This window comes from Zalophus californianus, chromosome 10, assembly GCF_009762305.2.
Source record: "Zalophus californianus isolate mZalCal1 chromosome 10, mZalCal1.pri.v2, whole genome shotgun sequence".
NCBI lineage: Eukaryota > Metazoa > Chordata > Mammalia > Carnivora > Otariidae > Zalophus > Zalophus californianus.
The window spans coordinates 59,476,990-59,499,876 of NC_045604.1; the positions used below are offsets into that span (position 1 = coordinate 59,476,990).

General features: G+C 37.7%; 1 protein-coding gene across 1 annotated transcript in view; it reads right to left on the reverse strand.

Moving 5' to 3' along the window:
- Window positions 1-22,887, reverse strand: part of MAEL (maelstrom spermatogenic transposon silencer) — a 38,327-nt gene that overhangs the window by 10,324 nt on the left and 5,116 nt on the right. The window contains exons 6-8 of the mRNA XM_027612306.1: window positions 14,879-15,003; window positions 14,075-14,129; window positions 13,814-13,955 (exon numbers count right to left, since the gene is read on the reverse strand). Of these exons, the coding sequence (XP_027468107.1) occupies window positions 13,814-13,955; window positions 14,075-14,129; window positions 14,879-15,003 (322 nt within the window). The remainder of the gene's footprint in view (window positions 1-13,813; window positions 13,956-14,074; window positions 14,130-14,878; window positions 15,004-22,887) is intronic.

Here is a 22,887-nt window from a genome sequence, read left to right on the forward strand (position 1 = left end):
CTGAGTATGGGGAGTGGAGTCCACCAAACACTGGGGGAGAGACAGAGGGGAAATAGCCTAAGATTAAATTATAATTATTCCACAATGAGAAGATCTGTAAATATTCAGAATCTTGACAGATCAGAGGACTGACCACGGCAAAGAGACTTAAAAGTGCCTGTGAGGCTCTAGGAGGTCGTCTGGAAGGGAGGGAGGGAGAAGAGTCATTTAGAAACTGTGTGGAAGGGGAAAAAAGCAAAGAGGAAAGGGGAAAAACTTAGGATTTTTCAGGACAGAAGAAAACAAAAGCCCACAACCACATCCCTGCCACCCCGAAAGTATTCAAAGAAACCAGTTTGCTACACTGACAGAAGAGGGAGCACTTGAACTATGAATCTCAAACCTCCCCAAACCACCAGCCCTGTCCAAGAAATACAAAGGAACAACATACCTTCATCTACAGAAAGCTACCACAAAAAGAAAACTGAAAATGAGACTCAAAACACTCTAGCTGATAACTCCTACCCTTACCTTCTTCCCCTCCCCTGCCAAAAAACCATGAAGGGAAAACTGTAACATAACACTCTGTTGAATTAAATATCCTCAAACAAGAATTTTATAAGATATGAAAACATGCCCTGAATGAGAAATTTCAAAACTAAGAACAGAAATAAAAAGAAATAAAGAGTTGACAAAACTCTAGAAATAAAAATTACATCAGAAAAGAACTAAATTACATACACATGCCGGACTCCCTTCAGAAGAGAAATTAAATAGAAGAGAACTAATATTAAACGACCATCAAAGACAAATCTCCAGAAACAAGACCTGATTCTGCATACTGAAAGGGCTCACCAAGCAGTTGAGAAGACGGATCTGCAACAATATATTCAGAGACATATACTAATAAAACTATTAGGCTTGAAAGATGAAAAAATATTAAGGTCTCCAGGCAAAAAGATCAAATAACTTAGAAAGGTCAAGAGAATTAAATGAGCAAGCTTCTTAAAAGCAACACACAAAACACACAAAAAAAATACAGCTCTATTTTCTAGAAACTCAAGGAAATAAAGGTCAAATAAAAAGTTTTCATAAGGCAAGAACACAGGGACTACTGGTTCCTAAGAGCCCTAATTAATCTACCAGATCAAGATTCAGCAATTTTTTTTTCTGTAAAGGCACCAAATACCACAGTAACCAGCTTAAAACTACAGAAGATGTAATGAAACATAGAAACACAATAGTAACAGGAGACGTTTAATACACCATTCTCAACACATGACAGATCAAGTAGATATAACTCAAGCAATTAAGACAATTTTTTTTTTAATAACTGGAAGTTTGTAGCTCTTAATCTCTTTCACTTATTTAGCCTATCCCCTCACCCACCTTCCCTCTGGCAACTACCAGTTTGTCCTCTGTAGTTAAGAGTCTGTTTGGTTTTTTTATTTGTCTGTTTTGGTTTTTAGTGTCCACATATATGTGAAATCATGGTATTTGTCTTTCTCTGACCTATTTCACTCAGTATAACACCCTCTAGGTCTATCCATGTTGCCATAAATGGCAAGATTTCATTCTTTTTTATGGCTGAGTAATATTCCTGTGTGTGTGTGTGTGTATGCGCACACATGTGTATTCTGTATACCAATCTTCTTAATCCATTCATTTATCAATGGTCACTGGGGTTGCTTCCATATCTTAGCTATTATTCCAAATGTGTATTTAAGGGTGCATGTATCTTTTCGAATTAGTGTTTTCATTTTCTTTGGGTAGATATCCAGTAATGGAATTAACTGGATCTTATGGTATTTCTATTTTTTAATTTTTTGAGGAACCTCCATACGGTTTTCCACAGTGGTTGCACCAATTTACATTCCCACAAGTAGTGCACGAGGGCTGTTCCCTTTTCTCCAACCCATCTTTCTTAAGAGATGAAACAAATTAAACAACTCAAAGTAGATCTCATGGATAATAAATACACCCTAATAACAAATATTCTTCTCACACACCCACAGGACATTCACAAAAATTGATTATATATTAAGTTAGCAAAAAACTGCATAAAGTAGAAATATTATGAACAAAACTGATCACAATGCAAAGACACTAGAATTTACTAACCAAACTAGAAAGGCCTTTACATCTGGATATTTAAAAGCCTTATATTAACTTGTGGGTTAAGACTACAGAATTTTTTTTTAAATGACAAGATACTGTATATGTCAATCTAGGAGATGCACTGAAAGCAATGTGTAGAGGAAAACTCACTCGACTAAACAGTTATTAATAAGAAAATTAGGGGCGCCTGGGTGGCTCAGTCATTAAGCATCTGCCTTCGGCTCAGGTCATGATCCCAGGGTCCTGGGATCGAGCCCCACATCGGGCTCCCTGCTTGGTGGGAAGCCTGCTTCTCCCTCTCCCACTCCCCATGCTTGTGTTCCTGCTCTCCCTATCTGTCAAATAAATAAATAAAATCTTAAAAAAAAAGAAAATTAATGAAGTCTGAGCCCCCAAAATAGAAAAAGAACCACAGTACCAAGAAAATAAAAGCAGAAATTAATGAGGAAGAGAATTAAAAAAAAATCTACATCTAATAAAAGCCTGTTGTTTCGGAAAAAAAAATAGACAATACACTAGCTTCATTTAAGGAAAAAAAGCACAAATATACAAGAATAACCACTGAAACAGAGGAATTTTAAAAATTATAAGAGACTAACTTCGCAGACTTTTAAGCAAATTTGGAAACATATAAAATGTACAATCTCCTAGAGAAACAGAGATTACCAATATTGATCCCGTTAAAGTTAGAAAGCCTAATCAAACTGATTTTCATAGAAAAAACAGATAAAAGTTATCAAAGAACTGCCCCACAAAAATTCGCCCAGTCCCAGATATGCACAACTTGTATAAGAAAATTTTAAGTCTTTAAAGACTCAAAAGTAGATTTGAGAAATGGAAAGACATCTCGTCTTTACATAGAATTCAACATTATCAACATTTCAGTTCTCCCTGTTAATTTATAAACTTAATGCAATCCAAGGAGTTTTATGGAGCTGGATTGAAGTGATACTTCTGAATATATGTTTTTGTTTAAAAACATTAAAAAGGTAAGAGAATCAACAAGGATGGGAAAAAACAGAAATGGAATAAAACAAGCAAATGGACTGAACTATACTTCAAAGGAATAATTTAACCACACTGAAGGGGGAAGAACCATCTCAAATAACTTCTGAACAAAGTATTTTGACTATATGCCTTCAGACTAAAAAACAACTGAAAGCAAATTCTGAACTATTAATATTTTTTTACAGGGTATCACTTAATTCTCTGATTTTTAATTAATGTATTCTAGGACTAAACAAGAATATTGAGTGCCAGGTTTTTCACTCACAAAAGGGAAATACAAAAATAGAAAACTAGAAAACAGTATGTGTTGAACTGGTACTATAAGTACTTAGTATGAACTCATGGTGAGACAGACCTAAAAATGTGCGTGAGGGAGTGCCTGGGTGGCTTAGTCGTTCAGCATCTGCCTTTGGCTTAGGTCATGATCCCAGGGTCCCAGGATCAAGCCCCGCATCGGGCTCCCTGCTCTGCAGGAAGCCTGCTTCTCCCCCTTCTACTCCCCCTGCTTGTGTTCCCTCTCTCGCTGTGTCTCTCTCTGTCAAATAAATAAAATCTTTTAAAAAAAAAATGTGTGTGGAGGCTGTGTATATATGTAGCTCTCTCCACTAAGGAGAACTAGAATCAATAATGCCCTAGCACCCACATCCTATCTCCTAAATACTGCCCTCCATTTAAAGGAACCAGGGCTCCATGGAGAAATGGGTAATCCAAAGCTGAAGCAGGGAAAGCGCAAGGATGAGCCTGGAACATTTTAAGCCAGAAAGCAAAGAAGCATTCAGAGGATGATGAAGAAATGTCAAAAGGACACAGAAACCACTCCTTGAAGGGACTCCCACTGGCCATAAAAATCAGTCAAACTGAGCATAAAAAATAAGTTGACAGTAACAGATTACAGCCCATTAAAAAATAGGAATCCATGAGTCCATACTCATTATTTTTTAAAAATAAAAGCTCTCTTGGGGTGCCTCAGTGGCTCAGTCAGTTGAGCAGCTGACTCTCGGTTTCAGCTCAGGTCATGATCTCAGAGTCCTAGGATCAAGCCTTGTGTTGGGCTTCCTGCTCAGAGGGGAGTCTGCTTGAGGATTCTCTCTCCCCCCCGTGACTTTCTAAATAAATAAATCTTAAAAAAATAAAAGTAAAGCTCTTCCTTACAGTAGAATGCCAACTAATAAACGTAAAGGGAACAACTGGATTAGAAAAATCACCATTTCATAAATATAAGAATTACTGATTCAGGCAAAAGCCATCAATGGATATGAAAATTAAGAGGCAGACTGAAGTTTGAGAATATCTACCAAATCTCAAAATATTTCCCTATAAAATATTAATCACAAGGTGAAAACCAGTAACTTTTCAAAGGAGAAATCTGGGAGGCATCATCTTAAGTGATCAAAGTTATCAGTAATGGAACAAAAGGACTTCATAAGCACCCAATAGGACACACTGAAAAGGACACACTGAGAAGACACATAACGTCCGTGGTACTCCTGCCAAAAATATACAAACTCAAACTAATCATGAAGAAATATAGGCAAACTAAAACTAAGAAACATTCTATAAGGTAACCGGCCTGTACTCTTCAAAAATGTCAAGATCATGAAAGTCAAAGTAAGTCATTTGCAAATATCTTCTCCCATTCTGAAGGCTGCCTTCTAGTTTTGACTTTTTTCCTTTGCTGTGCAGAAACTTTTTATGTTGATGATGTCCCAATAGTTTACTTTTGCTTTTGTTGCCTTTGCCTCAGGAGATATATCTAGTAAAAAGCTACTACAGCGGATGTCAAAGAGGTTACTGCTTGTGTTCTCTAGAATTTTGATGGTTTCAGGTCTCACATTTAGGTCTTTCATCCATTTTGAACTTATTTTTGTATACGGTGTAAGAAAGTGCTCCAGTTTCATTCTTTTGCATGTTGCTGTCCAGTTTTCTCAACACCATTTGTATATTTATAAAGAACTTATAAAACTGAACACCCAAAAAACAATCCACTTAAAAGGTGAGCAGAAGACATGAACAGACATTTCTCCAAAGAAGACATACAGCTGTCTAACAAAGACATGAAAAGATGCTCAATATCAAAACTACAATGGACATCACCTCACACCAGTCAGAATGGCTAAAATTAACATAGGAAACAACAGGTGTTGGTGAGATTGTGGAGAAAGGGAACCTTCATACACTATTCGTGGGAATGCAAACTGGTGTAGCCATTCTGAAGAACAGTATGGAGGTTCCTCAGAAAGCTGAAAATAGAGCTACCCTACAATCCAGCAATTGAACTACTAGGTATTTACTCAAAGGATACAAAAATACTGATTTTGGGGCACGTGGGTGGCTCAGTCGGTTAAGCGTCTGCCTTCAGCTCAGGTCATGATCCCAGGGTCCTGGGATCGAGCCCCATGTCAGGCTACCTGCTCAGTGGGGAGTCTGCTTCTCCCTCTCCCTGTCTGCTGCTCCCCCTGCTTGTGCTCTCTGGCAAATAAATAAAATCTTTAAAAAAGATACTGATTCGAAGGGATACATGCACCCCAATGTTTACAGCAGCATTATCAACAATATCCAAACTATGGAAAGAGCCCAGATGAATGGATAAAGGAGATGTGGTGTATGTGTCAACCATAAAAAGAATGAAATCTTAGAGGAGGGGGGGCAAGGTGGTGGCACAGTAGGGGACCTCGTTTCATCTGGCCCTCGAATTTAGCTGGATATCTAACAAACCATTCTGAACACACACAAATTCAACCTGACATGCAAGAAGATTTATCTGGACCTCCACAAGCAGAAAAATGACTAATTTTTGCAAGGTAGGAGGTACAGAACCTTGAATCTTCGGGGGAAATATCAAAGATAAATGAAGAGGAGAAGGAGCCTCCATAAGCCAGCCACCGGAAAGTGATGTAACACCGGAGCAAAAAATCAGGCCCCCTGGAATCTGCTCTAGTGAGAGGCAGCCCCTTCTGAAAAGGGCACAGGGAATGAATAAAGCAGCATTCTAGGGGGATCACTGTTGTCTCAGGATTCCAGGAGACTAAGAAAGAACGGGTGAGCCTGAACCGATAAGAGTGCCCAAGCAGTGGAGTGGGGAGACTGGTTCTGGTCAGTGAGCCCAGAGGGGACTCTCAGCTCCGGACACCATAAGCTGTGAGGTGCATCGGTAAGGAGACCGCCCTCTGCCTGACCACCCTGAAAAGGACTAGAAGCTGCGGGCTGTTTAACATCCTAGGGGAGATATAAAACAGCGTGTGCCCAAGACAGGGCAACAGCTCTCAGGGCGGTGTGGCCCACGAAAGGACACTGGGGCAGCACCCAGTGTGACTAGGGAGCTGCAGAAGAGGGTGCATGCATGAGCCCATGACCACTAGCAGTTGCGGAGTCACAAAGCGCAGAGATGCTCCCGGGTCCCCGTGACTCCCCTGGGAAAGGTGCGGCAGGCACGAAATGCGCAGGTCTGTGGAGCCTGGTACGTGCAGAAGTAGAGATGGTTTGACCTGGAGGATTTGCTGGGCGGGGTGGGGGGACAGCGACACTGTGGCTGTGGCCAGAGATCCCCACATGGCCATATTTGTTCCAACCCTCTAAAGAGAAGTGGCAAGCCACCAGGGAACAAAAGCCACACAGCCAACCAGCTCACATTAAGCCCATTCCCCTGACAAGAGGTGGGGCAACTCCATGCAGGCAAAGAGGCCTGAGAAGCCAAGCAGCAGGCCCCTCCCCCAGAAGACAGACTGGATGAACAGGTGAAAGATAAGCTTATTTCCCACAGTGCCAGAGGAAAATAATACAGGGAGCTCCAGGTGTTCCCTCACTACTCCTTCATAGTTCAGGCTAAAATTTTATACTTTTTTTTTTCTTTTTTTACCCTGTTCCTGTTTCAAACAGATTTTTATTTCTCAACCTATGTTTTTAAGTCACTTTTATTTTTTTCACATCTGTGTTGTATAGATTTATACCCAATACTAGCCCACTTTTCACTCTATTCAATTTTATCTTGATACATAAACACACACACACACACACACACACACACACACACAAATATAAGTTCTGATTTCTTTGCAATTTGGGGATATAGTGTCTTCTAACATACAGACCAAAAATCAATCAGGAACAGGGAGATCACCCTGCTTTGTCCACCCTGAGAGATGATAATCTCTCTTTCCGCTCCCCCCCGCCCTTTCTTTTCCTTTCTTTTTTGTTGTTTTGGATCATCTTGGCCTTGGTTGCATCTGTGGTAGCTTTCGACCACTTTGGATTTTTTTCTAAGTTGCATCTTGCTTGGGTCATGGTTGGTACTTTGAACTCTGTTCATTCACTCAACCATCCCTCGACAGAATGACTAGGAGGAAAAACTCCCAACAAAGAAAAGAACCAGAGACAATGTCCTCTGCCACAGAACTTGCTTATATGGATATAAGCAAGATGTCAGAGATAGACTTCAGGATAGCAATTATGAAATCAATAGCTAGGCTTGAAAAAAGCATTAGTGACAACACAGAATCTTTATGGGCAGAAATGAGATCTAACCAGGCTGAACTTAAAAATGCTCTGCATGAGATGCAGTCTAAACTGGATACTATAACAGCCAGGGTAAAGTAGGCAGAAGAATGAATCAGTGATCTAGAAGATAAGCTGACAGAAAGGAAGGAAGCCGAAGAAGACAGGGATAGGCAGCTAGGAACCCATGAAAATAGACTTAGAGAGCTCAAGGACACCATGAAACATTCCAATGTCAGAATTACTGGGATCCCTGAGGGGGTGGAGAGAGAAAGAGAACTAGAAGGTATATTTGAGCAAATCATAGCTGAGAACTTCCCTAATCTGGGGAAGGATAAAAGCATTCATATCCAAGAGGCAGAGAGAACCCCTCCAAAAATCAAAAATAGATCAACACCCCAACATATAGTGAAGCTTGCAAATCTTAGAGATAAGGAAGCTATCCTGAGAGCAGCTGGGGGAAGAGATTTCTTACGTATGGAGGGAGGAGAATCCGAATAACATCAGACCTATCCACAGAGACCTGGCAAGCCAGAAAGGGCTGGCAAGACATATTCAGGGTACTAAATGAGAAGAACATGGAGCCAGGAATACTTTATCCAGCAAGGCTGTCATTCATAATGGATGGAGAGATAAAGAGCTTCCAGGACCGGCAGAAAATGAAAGAGTATGCGACCACCAAGCTAGTCCTGCAAGAAATATTAAGGGGGATTCTATAAAAGAAGAAAGACCCTAAGAGTAATATAGACCAGATATTAACAGAGACAATCTGTAGAAACAGGGACTTTACAGGCAATACATGGCACTAAATTCATATCTGTCAATAGTTATTCTCAACGTGAATGGGCTGAATGCTCTTATCAAAAGACACAGGGTTTCAGATTGGATAAAAAAGCAGGACCCGTCCATATGCTGTCTACAAGAGACTCATTTTGTACCTAAAGACACCTCCATATTGAAAGTGAGGGGATGGAGAACTATTTAACATGCCAACGGACCTCAAAAGAAAGCTGGGGTAGCAATTCCAATATCAGAGGAATTAGATTTTAAACCAAAGACTGTAGTAAGAGATGTAGAGGGATACTCTATCATACTTAAAGGGTCTACCCAACAAGAAAATCTAACAATTGTAAATCTATGCCCCCAACATGGAAGCAGCCAACTACATAAACCAACTAATAACCAAAATAAAGAATCATATTGATAATAATACATTAATAGGAGACTTCAACACTCCACTCAGAGCAATGGACAGATCATCTGAGCAGATCATCAACAAAGAAGCAAGAGCTTTGAAGGACACATTGGACCAGATAGACCTCATAGATATTTACACAGAACATTCCATCCTAACACAACAGAACACTAATTCTTCTCAAGTGCACATGGAACTTTCTCCAGAATAGACCACATACTGGGTTACAAATCAGGTCTCAATCTATATCAAAAGATTGGGATTCTTCCCTGCATTATTTTCAGACCACAATGCTTTGAAACTGGAACTCAACCACAAGGAAAAATTTGGAAGGAACACAAACACTTGGATGTTAAAAAGCATACTGCTAAAGAACGAATGGGTCAACCAGGAAATTAAAGAGGAACTTAAACAATTCATGCAAACCAATGAAAATGAAAACACATCAGTTCAGAACCTATGGGATACTGCAAAGGCAGTCCTTAGAGGGAAGTACATAGCCATCCAAGTCTCTCTCAAAAAATGAGAAAATTCCAAATGCACGTTAACCTTACACCTAAAGGAGCTGGAGAAAGAACAGGAAATAAAGCCTAAACCAAGCAGAAGAGAAATAATAAAGATTAGAGTAGAAATCAATGAAACAGAAACTAGAAGAACAGGAGAACAGATCAACGAAACTAGAAGCTGGTTCTTTGAAAGAATTAGTAAGATCAATAAACCCCTAGCCAGACTTATAAAAAGGAAAAGAGAAAGGACCCAAATTAATAAAATCCTGAATGAAAGAGGAGACATCACAAACAATAACAAGGAAATAGAGACAATTATTAGATCTTATTATCAGCAACTATATGGCAACAAACTAGGCAATCTGGAAGAAATGGATGCATTCCTGGACACTTAAAAACCACCAAGATTTAAACAGGAAGAAATAGACAATCTGAACAGAACCATAACCAGCAAGGAAACTGAAACCGTAATCAAAAACCTCCCAAAAAATAAAGAGTCCAGGGCCAGATGGCTTCCCAAGGAGACTTCTACCAAACATTTTTATTTATTTATTTTTTTAAGATTTTATTTATCTATTTATTTGTCAGAGAGAGTGAGCAAGAGAGTGCGTGCACAAGCAGGAGAAGCAGCAGGCAGAGGGAGAAGTAGACTCCCTGCTGATCAGGGAGCATGATGCGGAACTCGATCCCAGGACCCTGGGATCATGACCTGAGCTGAGAGCAGACACTTAACTCACTGAGCCACCCAGGCATCCCTCTAGCAAACACTGAAAGAAGAAATCATACCTATTCAACTGAAGCTGTTTCAAAAAATAGGTATGGAAGGAAAACTTCTAAACTCGTTCTACGAGGCCAGCATTATCTTGATCCCAAAACCAAAGACCCCATCAAAAAGAATTACCGACCAATATCCCTGATGATCATGGACACCAAAACACTCAACAAGATCCTAGCCAGTAAGATATGACAGTACATTAAAAGGATTATTCACCACGACCAGGTGGGATTTATTCCTGGGCTGCAAGCGTGGTTCAACATTCGCAAAATCAACGTGATAGATCACATTAACAAAAGAAGAGGCAAGAACCACATGATCCTCTCAATTGATGCAGAAAAAGCATTTGATAAAATATAGCATCCTTTCTTGATTAAAACTCTTCAAAATATTGGGATAGAGGAAACATACCTCAATATTATAAAAGCCATTTATGAAAAGCCCACAGCAAATATCATTCTCAATGGGGAAAAACTGAGAGCTTTTCCCTTAAGGTCAGGAACACAACAGGGACACCCACTCTCACTACTTTTGTTCAACATAGTACTAGAAGTCCTAGCCTTAGCAATCAGACAACAAAAAGAAATAAAAGTCATTCAAATTGGCAAAGAAGTTAAACTCTCTCTTTGCAGATGACATGATACTTTATGTGGAAAATCCAAAAGACTCCACCCACAAATTACTAGAACTCCTACAGCAATTCAAAATCAATGCAGAGCAATCAGTTGCATTTCTATACACTAATAATGTGAGTGAAGAAAGAGAAATTAAGGAATCAATTCCATTTACAATAGCACCAAAACCCACAAGATACCTAGGAATAAACCTAACCAAAGACATAAAGGATCTATACTCCAGAAACTACAGAACACTTATGAAAGAAATTGAGGAAGACAGAGAGATGGAAAAACATTCCATGCTCATGGATTGGAAGAATAAACATTGTGAAAATGTCTATGCTGCCCACAGCAATCTACATTTTCAATGCAATCCCTATCAAAATACCATTGACATTTTTCACAGAGCTGGAGCAAACAATCCTAAAATCTGTATGGAACCAGAAAAGACCCCAAATTGCCAGGGGATTGTTGAAAAAGAAAACTGAAGCTGGGGGCATCACAATGCCTGACTTCAAGCTATATTACGAAGCTGTGATCATCAAGACAGCATGGTATTGGCACAAAAACAGACACATAGATGGGTGGAAGAGTATAGAGACTCCAGAAATGGACCCGCAAATCTATGGTCAACTGATCTTTGACAAAGCAGAAAAGACTATCCGATGGAAAAAAAGACAGTCTCTTCAATAAATGGTGCTGGGAAAACTGGACAACCACATGAAGAAGAATGAAGCTGGACCATTCTCTTACACCATACACAAAGGTAAACCCAAAATGGATGAAAGACCTAAATGTGAGACAGGAATCCATCAAAATCCTAGAGGAGAACATAGGCAGTAACCTCTTCAACCTCGGCCACAGCAACTTCTTGCTAGACACATCTCCAAAGGCAAGGGAAACAAAAGCAAAAATGAACTTTTGGGACTTTATCAAGATAATTTCTGCACAGCAAAGGAAACAGTCAACAAAGCTAAGAGGCAACTCATGGAATGGGAGAAGATATTTACAAATGATATTACAGATAAAGGGCTGGTATCCAAGATCTATAAAGAACTTCTCAAACTCAACACCCAAAAACCAAATAATCCAGTCAAGAAATGGGCAGAAGACATGAACAGACACTTCTCCAAGGAAGACATACGAATGGCTAACAGACACATGGAAAAATGTTCAACATCACTAGCCATCAGGGAAATACAAGTCAAAACCACAATGAGATACCACCTTACACCAGTTAGAAAGGCAAAAATTAACAAGGCAGGAAAGAACAAACGTTGGAAAGGATGTGGAGAAGGGGAACCCTCTTACACAGTTGGTGGGAATGCAAGCTGGTACAGCCACTCTGGAAAACAGTATGGAAGTTCGTCAGAAAGTTAAAAATAGAGCTACCCTACAACCCAGCAATTGCACTACTAGGTATTTACCCCAAAGATACAAATGTAGTGAAAAGAAGGGGCACCTGCACCCCAATGTTCATAGCAGCAATGTCCACAATAGCCAAACTGTGGAAGAGGCCAAGATGTCCTTCCACAGATGAATGGATAAGGAAGATGTGGTCCATATATACAAAGGAACATTACTCAGCCATCAGGAAGGATGAATACCCACCATTTGCATGGACATGGATGGAACTGGAGTGTATTATGCTAACTGAAATAAGTCAAGCAGAGAAAGACAATTATCATATGGTTTCACTCATGTGTGGAACATAAGCAATAGCATGGAGGACCACAGGGGAAGGGAAGGAAAACTGAATGGGAAGAAATCAGAGAGGGAGAGAAACCATGAGAGAGACTCTGGACTTTGGGAAACAAACTGAGGGTTACAGAAAGGAGGGGGAGGGAGGAAGAGGTAACTAGGTGATGGGCATTAAGGAGGGCACATGTGGTGATGAGCACTGGGTCTTATATGAACTAATGAATACTACATCAAAAACTGTAATGTTGGTTAATTGAACATAGTAAAAAAGAGAATGAAATCTTGCCATTTGCTACACCGTGGATGGAGCTAGAGAGTATTATACTAAGTGAAATAAGTCAGTCAGAGAAAGACAAATACCATATGATTTCATTCATAAGCGGAATTTAAGAAACAAAACAGATGAACATAGGGGGTAAGAAAAAGAGAAGCAAACCAGGAGACAAGATCTTAACTATAGAGAACAAACTGAGGGTTCCCAGAGGGAGGTAGGTGGGGAATGGGTTAAACAGGTGATGGGCATTAAGGAGGTCATGTGTGATGAGCAGTGGGTGTTTTAAGTTAAGTGATGAATCACTACATCCCATACCTGAAACTAATATTACACTGTATGTTAACAGGAATTTAAATAAAAACTTGAAAAAAACAGAACAAAACAAAGTCAAAGACTGAGAAACTATTTCAGATTAAAGGAGCCTAAAGAAACATAATTAACTAAGTGCAACATGTGGTCCTGTCTTGGACTCTAGACTAGACTCTTTTTTTTTGCTATAAAAGACATTATTGGAACACTAACAAAATATGAATATGACCTTCCAATTAGACAACAGTATTGTATCAATGGCAATATCCTGTTTTGATAATTTTATTGTGTTAATATACATGTTCTTGTTTTTAGGAAAAATACACTGATATTTAGGAAAGAAAAGGCATCATGACAGCAACTTACTCTCAAGTAGTTCAGAAAAAGAAACCGTGTATATACATCTTGAAAGAAAGTTACAAGAATATGTATTAACGATTTGGGAATCTGAAAGAATGTTATATAGGACATTTCTGTACTATTCTTGCAACTTTTTCATAAACATGAAATTATTTGAAAACAAAAAATACTTTCAATTTATTTCACTTATGTATTTCTTATATGTAAGTCTAAGAATCCTATGTAATAAAATGTCTTTAAATAAATATATTCTTTCATCGGTACAAAAATTCTAAGTGATAAAGCACCATGTCAGTTATTTGGTAGTGTTTTGTTTCTAGTTGTAGACAAAATGACAATCAATGGAATCTTACTATTCAAAGAAATAATAATTCCAAAGTTTCATAGGAAAATACTGCCTCTTGATCAAAAAGGAAAAATTAATCCTGCCATATTTTCTCAGTTCAAAAAGTCAAAATCACTATCACAAAATCACCATACCTTGTGTTGCTAGAATAATCCCACATGGCCACATCTAGGAGGCTCCGAACCCAGGTTTTAGAGGGCTCCTTAAGAAACTTTTGCTGGTAGATCCCCACTACAAGATCTTCTACAGTGAGAAGTTCTAGATCTTGCCTGATTTCTTCCATAGGTAAACAGAAAAAGACAAACAATTACTGAATTTAGGCACATAGAACATGTGTACCAAAATGGAAATACAGTTATTATAATGCACTTCAACAGTGACCTAGTTTTACTTACCTGATACCTTTGCCATATGCTTCAAACACCAGTTGACTCTGGCTCTGTCATCAGACTGGAGAAGAGAAAAAAATTACTTGTATTTTCTCCTACATTGAGTTAATTTTAATCAATTGCTGTCCTTTCAAACTGGGGAGGTGGGGGTGGCAGGAAGGGAAAGACTAAAGAGTTTGTGACAACTAAATGAGAACCATAAAAAAGAGCAGCATGTATTTTAAAAGACTACTGCTCCTAATAACCAGTTACATTTATAAAGCAATGTTAACAGACTCTCTGAAAAGCAAGGGAAATCTAGGGTAGGCACATGAAGAAACCAATGTTCAGAAAAATATAAGGTAATCTGTTCATGGTTACACTAAAATAGTAAGGTTAAAACCCAGTTCTTCAACTACTAGCTAAAAGAATTTAGACAAAATAAAGAATAAAGGCTCTAAAGATTACAAAAGAGGGTCAAGAGATAGCTACAAAAACAGTTCTGAATAAACAGTGATCTTACTTAGAAGGATGGGTGTGTACAGATTAGGACACCCTTTCTTCAGAGTAAAAAGATACTGAGAAGATATTTCAGCAGGAGAAACTAAAAACATGAGATCAAAGTAGAAATACATTCAGCTTTTGCAGTCTTCAGAATCCCTATAAAACCACAGGAATTATTATACCTAATCACATTCAAAACAATTCAGAATGAACATGTTTTAACACATACAGCTAACATACAAGCAAACTTACTTTCTTTGGATACCTTTCATGGATCTTTCAGTATCTAAGTGAATGCCTTAAAAAAAATTCTTACAATGAAATTACCTTGCAGTAGATAGGTGGCCAGTTTCCTGCATTTGGGTGAATAAACCTATAAAGGTTTTGTAACACAGTTGCTTGGTCATGCCCAGATTCAAAGTTTGAAATAGGAATCTTGTGACTAGAATCACCTGAAGGGAATAAAAAGGAGAAAGGAGTTCAAAATTTGACCAAGACAAATATTACGAAGTGGGTAAGGAAGTAGTTCAGGAAGACAGTACTGGGTAACTCATATTTAAGCACTTGTACCAAGCCTAGTTATGGTTAGGTACTTTATATAATTTATCCCATAATCTTATGAGATAGGGGATATACACATATTAGAGAAGACACAACTGACAATCACAGAAGTTAGCACAGTAGGTTAATAGTTGGCAAACAATGGGAGTCAGGACTCAAACCCAGATTTAAAAGCCTCTATATGTTTTCATTATTCCCATCTACCTTTCATGAATCTGTTTTATACATATAAGGCTGGAGAACTTAACAGCAATGACTGCTGTTTAAAAGGTTGTAGGATTAAGATTTCCACTTCCAGTAAAAAAAAAAAAAATGGACCAAATAATTCAGACCAACCTCCCACAAAAATTTAAAATACCTGAGGATATCAAGAGCACACACAGTAGCAAGAAATTATTAGATCCAGATGCAAGAGAATACAGAAATCCAGAGAGGCTCTCCAGAGAGCCTAGCTTTGGGGGCAGTTTTCCCCCTGCAGTTATTTGCTAATTCCAGAAGAGGAAATTGAACAGCTGAGAAGTGTGCTTTTGACAGCTTTTGGGACCTGGTTTGCTAGGTCCCCAGCTATCTAGCAAAAGCAAACATAAATCCGCTCTGGATGAAGGGAACATCGTTATAAGCCCCAAATTACTTTAAAAAAAAATTTTTTTTTTCCAGCGTGGCAGGGAAAATAGTGGACAGGAAGATGGAAGAGGAGAGGCCTGAGAAGCCAAGGTAAGCTGGAGCCTCTGGAGTAATGGAGGGGAAAGTTCCAGTCGCAGTGTTGAGAAGCAAGCTGCTGAAGAAGCAGCTTGCAGACTTCCCAACAAAGCCTACAAACATCTCCAAGTTTGGATTTGCCATAGGTAGTCAGACAACAAAGAAAGCCTCAGCCATATCCATCAAACTTGGATCAAATAAACCTAAAAAAATGGTTTCAACTCTTGCTCCAAAAACCTTTTCAGTAGCAGCAGCTTTTAATGAAGAGGAAGACAGTGAAACAAAGGAAATGCCTCCGAAGACGAGAATGAAGAATACTGGAAGGGATACATCTACATCCCAACTCCTTCAATAAAGGAAAGCATGGTTTCTCTGATAACCAGAAGCTATGGGAGCGAAATATAAAATCTCATCTCAGAAATGCCCACGACCAAGACAAATGATGTGTTTTAAAACTGGAGGATGGCGTGGGTGTAAAGTTAAAAGGAATAGTTTCCTTTTTTAAAGAAGGGTAAAAGAATATCCTTGGAGCCACAATTTTTTTTTTCTTTTTTAAGATTGGGTGGTGGTACTCTAATAAATAAGAGTTTGAAATTAGAGTTAATTTATGTTTTGTATTCAGATTTCACATTTGCTAATTTTGTAGTGTCATGTGATTAGTTTCCAAAAGGTTACAGATAATTTAAAAAAAAAATCAGAAATGGTACTTTTCTAAGAATTGCGTATTTTTTTAGACACAACTATTAGCACATTAAAAGGGAGGCAAAAAGTTATCATCTATTTAAACTGCAAGCAATTAGTCTTAACTCCCTTATTAATCTAAACTCTCTGGCTCCCAGGAACAGCCTTATAGAGAGGGAGTATTGTATTGGGAGGAAAATGTTACTGGAATATATTAAATTAAAATACAGCTTTTTTCCTAATGGGCATTTGTTTTGTTTCAAGTCATCATGAACAAGGTACTGCACTGCTATCAGTTGGTATAGATGCTTAGCTCTTTAAAAAAACTTTTAATTTCATGTAAATTGTTGAGTATTTGAAATAGTCCACTTCACCTTAATGGGTCTTGTCTACCTTCATTGGTCTTCAAAGACCATTTGCTACCAAAGTAAATCAGTATTTTGAATGTGCTTCCCTTGGTTTTTGTTATTAGCTAGTCCCTGTAAGCATTTCTACCAGATCCTGAGGCAAATCACAATGGAGCTCTTTTCAAATACAGGCCACCATCAAAAATTTAAATGTACATATAATAAATATTTGGCTGGGTTTTTTTTTAAAGGTAGAACCAAAAAAGCAACATTGTATGAAGATGAAAAGGAGAATGATGTTTTCTGCAACTCTGTTAAAGCTTAAGTTACTAACTTGTGAAAGTGAATTTGATTTGGACTTAATAAAAATTCTTATTTTAGCACAGTAATAGGATTCGAAGTGTATACATATGAATCAATGGCCTCTCAAAAGTACAGCTTAGGTACTGAAGGTAAAAGAAAATGCATCTTTAAACATGTCTTATGGGATCTTTGACCACATATACTTTGTCAGATCTATGTATTATAGGGTTTTAAAAAAATTTTTGTATATGAAATTTTTTCATGTGATTTTTCACATCTTTACAAGCAGAGACACAGATAAAAGAAACATAACAGTATAATGATTTCCTTGAAACCTCCTGCGGTGCTTAATTTGGAGGCAGCTTCAGACTATTTTATTGGTGATAACTACTGGCTGGGCTCTTTTAAAGGTAATAGAGAAGGAACCTGTATTTATCCCTAACACTTTGTTCATTTGCATTTAAGTTTAGAGTAAGCCCCAAACAATGGAAATGTATATAGAACTATTAGTTCTTACATGATTTAATTATATCAAGATACGTGAATTTAACTTGCTTTAATGTAAGCAAACTTTCCACTTTTGTCCATTTTACTGTTTACGTTAAAATAACATCCCTTTCCTACATGTTCTTTTCTGGACTCAAATGAAATATTAATCTAGGGTCACGATGGGAGAGAAACGACTGAGATCAATGTCTTTACTAAAATGCCAATAAATTTGGGGCACCTGTGTGTCTTAGCTGGTTAGGTGTCCAACTCTTGATTTCTTTGTTCATGATCTTGGGGTCCTGAGATTAAGCCCCATGTTAGGCTCCAAGCTCAGTGGGGAGTCTGCTCAAGATTCTCTCTCTCCCTCTCTCCTCCTTCCTGCCCTAAAATAAATCTTAAATACCAATAAATTTGTCACACTAAAAATTTTTTTTTTCAGTCTATATGAATAACCAGGTACAGGGGCGCCTGGGTGGCGCAGTCATTAGGCGTCTGCCTTCGGCTCAGGTCACGATCCCAGGGTCCTGGGATTGAGCCCCGCATCAGGCTCTCTGCTCAATGGGAAGCCTGCTTCTTCCTCTCCCACTCCCCGTGCTTGTGTTTCCTCTCTTGCTGTGTCTCTGTCATTTAAATAAAATCTTTAAAAAAAAATGAATAACCAGATACATGAAGAAAGAAGAATGAAACCCAAACCAAATTTGATAGGAAGAGATCCAAAAGTATTCCAGCTACTGAAGTTATTCGGCACAGATTTTAAATAATCATACTTATATCTGAGGGGATCAAATTATAAATTTCAGCATATAGTTATAAAAAAGGATACAGAAGAGTTTAATTTCTGATAATGACAGACTAGAGAAAAGCTGAACAAATGAAACACCTGCCTGAAAGCACTGCAGAGATAAAGCAGCAGCAAGGAATTAGGGGTCCAAAATCCTGGAGAGGAAGAAATGCTAGAGAGCTTCATTCTGGCATTTGGGTTCATTGGTAATTTGGGCATTTACCAATTCTGGAAGAGGAGATTTAGATTCTGAGAAAATGAGCAGTTTTCAACAGACCTAGACTTGTAAGAATTAAAAATATTACTCTACAGGCACCTGGCTGGCTACGTCGGTGGAGCATGTGACTCTTTAAGTCTTTGGGTTGTGGGTTCAAGCCCCATGTTGGGTGTAGAGATTACTTAAAAATAAAATCTTTTAAAAAATATTACTCCAGTATTACTTGAATTTTTAATTATATACTTAATATATACCATTGTCTTCTGGCTTCCATTGTTTATGCTATCAAGTCAATTACAAATTTCACAGATGGCCCTTTGGTGGTAATCTACCTTTCCCCCCCCTTTTTTTTTTACAGATAATGAGAAATAGATGGGACTCTTAAAATGTCTGAACCCAATTTTGTATTATCTCAATCTCTGAAATTGGACTATGGTACTCTGAGATGGCTAGTGACAGCGGTTTTCTGCCAGAATCAATCATAAATATTTTTTGGAGAGGAATAACAAGTTTTCCTATCTACTGTTCAGCACTCAAAAATAATCAGAAATATGAAGAGCTCTGATAACTTGACTGAACATCAAGATAACCAACAGATCCATAAAGAAGATCTCTATAATAGGGTTATCAGACATAAGACTTTAAATGTTCAGGAAAATAAAAAAACATTGATAATTTCTGCAAAACCATAAAGAACCAAAGGTAAATTCAAAAAACTGAAGACACATTCTCTAACCCATGTTAGGACAGCAAAATAACCCTGGTAACAAAATTAGGTAAGATAAATCTCAGTCTTTAACATAACTGCACAAATCCTAAAAGAAAATATGAGCAAACCAAATCCAGCAATTTAAGAGCTATGTACTGATTATACTGGGTTTACTGCTGGAATTTAAGGTTGGTTTAGCATTAGCAAATTACCAAATGAACAAAAGACACAAATCAAGTGAGACACAGAAAAACCACTCATTAAAATGTACAACTGGTATCTCTAACCAAGCTAGGAATAGAAGGGAACTTAACCCTGATCAAGAGTGCATACAAAAAATGAGAGAAGAAAAAAGAAACAAAAAGCACAGCAAACAGCATACTCTAATGGGGAAACATTAGAAACTAGAGTTCCTAGCCAGCACCCTAAAACAAATTTTTAAAGTTTTAAATAAAAAAAATATATAGATTAGAAAGAGGTCATTTCACAGATATGACTAAGAAATTTACTAAAAACTCAAAAGAGTTATAGTTTAGCAATGGCTGGATAAAACTAAAATACAAAAGTAAATAAAAATATAATTCTAGGAGATATCACTTATAAATAATAAAATTTATAAGCTATAAATTTAACAAGATGTTAAGATCATTGTGAAAAAAATTATAAGAATTATAAGGCATTACAGATCTAAAAAAATAAGTAGACTCCTGTTCACTGATAGAATATCATGAAGCTGTCCGTTTTCTCCAAAATGATCTGAAGATTTAAAGGTAATCCCAATCTAAATTTCAACAAAGCTTTTTGTAAAGCATGATACTCTGACTTTAAATTGTATGGAAGAGCAAAGGGTCAAATAACGATGATGTTCCAAAACAAAGTCAAGGAACTTGCCTAAGTATTAAAATATTGTGTTTACTGGTATGGGTACCAAAAACCAAGTAGACCAATAGAACAAAATAAAAGATATCAAAAAGACCCAGCCATCAACAGAAATGTGGCACTACATACTGAGGAACAAATTGCTTACTGAATAAATGATGCTGAGACAACTAATTATCCACATGGGAAAAAAATAAAAAAAATCTCTACTTCACACCATACACAAGTCAATGCCAGGTGGATTAAGAACTTGGATATGAAAAACAAAACAATAAAAACTATCATTTATGGCCTTCAGGTAAAAGAGGATTCTTAAATAAGACACTAAAACCCCTCAAAACATAAGGGAAAAGATTGATACATTTACTAAATTAAAAATAAAAACTTTTAGTCATTAAAAGACACCATAATGACAATAAAAAAATATAATGCACAAACTGAAAATAGGTATCTGCAAATTAAATCAATCTGCAATTAAGTCTGCAATTAAATCAGATACATAATAAAATTCCACAAACCAATGTAAAGGACAATCCAACAGAAAAACTGGGAAAAGGTAATGTTGAGTGAAGGAGAATACAGGTACCGAAAGAAGCACTCAATGTTAATTATATAAAAGTTAAAAAAAAAAAAGCAAAATTAAATACATAATTTAAATAAATATATATTCACAGGATGCCTGGGTGGCTCAGTTGGTTAACATCCAACTCTTTTTTTTTTTTTTTAAGACTTTATTTATTTGACAGAGAGAGACAGCAAGAGAGGGAACACAAGCAGGGGGAGTGGGAGAGGAGGAAGCAGACTCTCCACTGAGCAGGGAGCCCCTTGCAGGGCTTGATCCCAGGACCCTGGGATCATGACCTGAGCTGAAGGCAGATGCTTAACGACTGAGCCACCCAGGCGGCCCAAGTGTCCAATTCTTGATTTCAGCTCAGGTCATGATCTCAGGGTCGTGGGTTTGAACCCCAAGTGGAGCATGGAGCATGGAGCCTGCTTAAGATTCTCTCTCCCTATCCCTCTGCCCCTCCCCTCCATCCTCCCAACCCCTGCTCATGCATACTCTCAAAAAAAAAAATGTATTCACAATAAACCTATTAAGAAAGGAAATGATTAGCACAAAATTCCAAATAGTGTCTCTCTTATAAAGAGGGAGGGGGATGCAATCAAGGAGAGATATAATGACCTTCAATGATAGCACACTGCCCTTATTTCTTCTGCTGACTGGGGAATGCACTGCTGTTCATGAATGTTCTTTATACCTTAAGTCAATGTTACGTTCTTTGTGTATGAAGATTTTAAAAGCCGATAGACCTTTTGTATAGGAACCTGAAAGCAGTTCTCAAAGCTTTGCTTGTTTTAAAGCAGAACTTCTCTCAAGAAAATTAAGCAGTAAAATGGACAGAATCAGAACTCCGCTGGTTAAAGTGGGGGAGAATGAGAAGGACCGAAGACCTCCTACCCCCACAAACTCTTACAGAACCTGAAGTACCCCCTCCAAGAAAAACATGGCAGTGAGGATAGGGAAATCAACAGATTCCATATCAATACCTCTTCCAAACTTGAAATTCTTTGATTGTAATGTGCTAAACCATCATGCCCATCCATGAAGTATTCACTTGATTTCACTTCACTTTGACTTAGCACAGGAGCATCTGAAAGATCTACACGCACATTCCTTAGCTTCTACTCACTCTGCATCCACATGTAAGTCTGCTTCAGTGTATTCCTCTATGAACCATGATCTTTTCCTAAGCACCAGGTTGATTACAGCAGCATAAGCATTTTTAGTTATGTCAACATAGCCATCACTCTAATAGTCATATATCTTCTTTAATTGGCACACTTCCCAGGGTTACCAAATTGGCAATTTAAGACCTGTCTAAATTGGTGAGCTCCAAAGCAGCTCACCAATGAGCTTTCCTGAATGAATTGTGTTCAATTTCAATTAGTTTGAAAAATAAATTAAGAAAACATTCCTAGAGTCTTTAATAGGTTTCTGTTAACTTGGTTAACTTGAAAATGCTGGAAAAAGAAGCCTTAAAAACTTTTTAAAAATCAAGTATTTATCAGAACCAAAATAATGAACAGTAAGGCCAGTGGCATGCTCGCAAATGAGAGTCTGGCAGACAGCAGGGATTCCAATGCGCTCAACCGATGAACAAACCAGAAACAGGTGAAGTAAAAAAGAAGTTAATTCACCAGCTAAGTTTCTATTTTTGTCTTACTACCACCTATTTAGTTAATAACTTCAGATGATGTAACACGTGAGGAGATTAGCTAGGTTCATACTTCAAAATCTACAACAGAATTCCTCTTCTGTATTATGTTTCTCATTCAAAGCTATAAAGGGACCAACTAAAAAAATTCGCCCTTACTTTTGTTTGCCCTGATCCCAGGCAAACAAAAAAAGTCTAGTATATATTTTTCACTAAGACTGGAAAAAACTCAAAGGACATAACCAAAAGGGACTCTAAAATATTATTCTCATTTATAAAGAACAGCATTATAAATATAACAAAATAGCTGCTTGTTATGGCAGATTTGAAAAGCTTATTTCTAATTTCAAAACACTTCTATAGGCTAGCTGTCTACATTTTTAAGTAAAAAAAAACTAATAAAACAATGACACTTTTGAATGTAAATAAAAAATAAAACTATTATCATGATTTT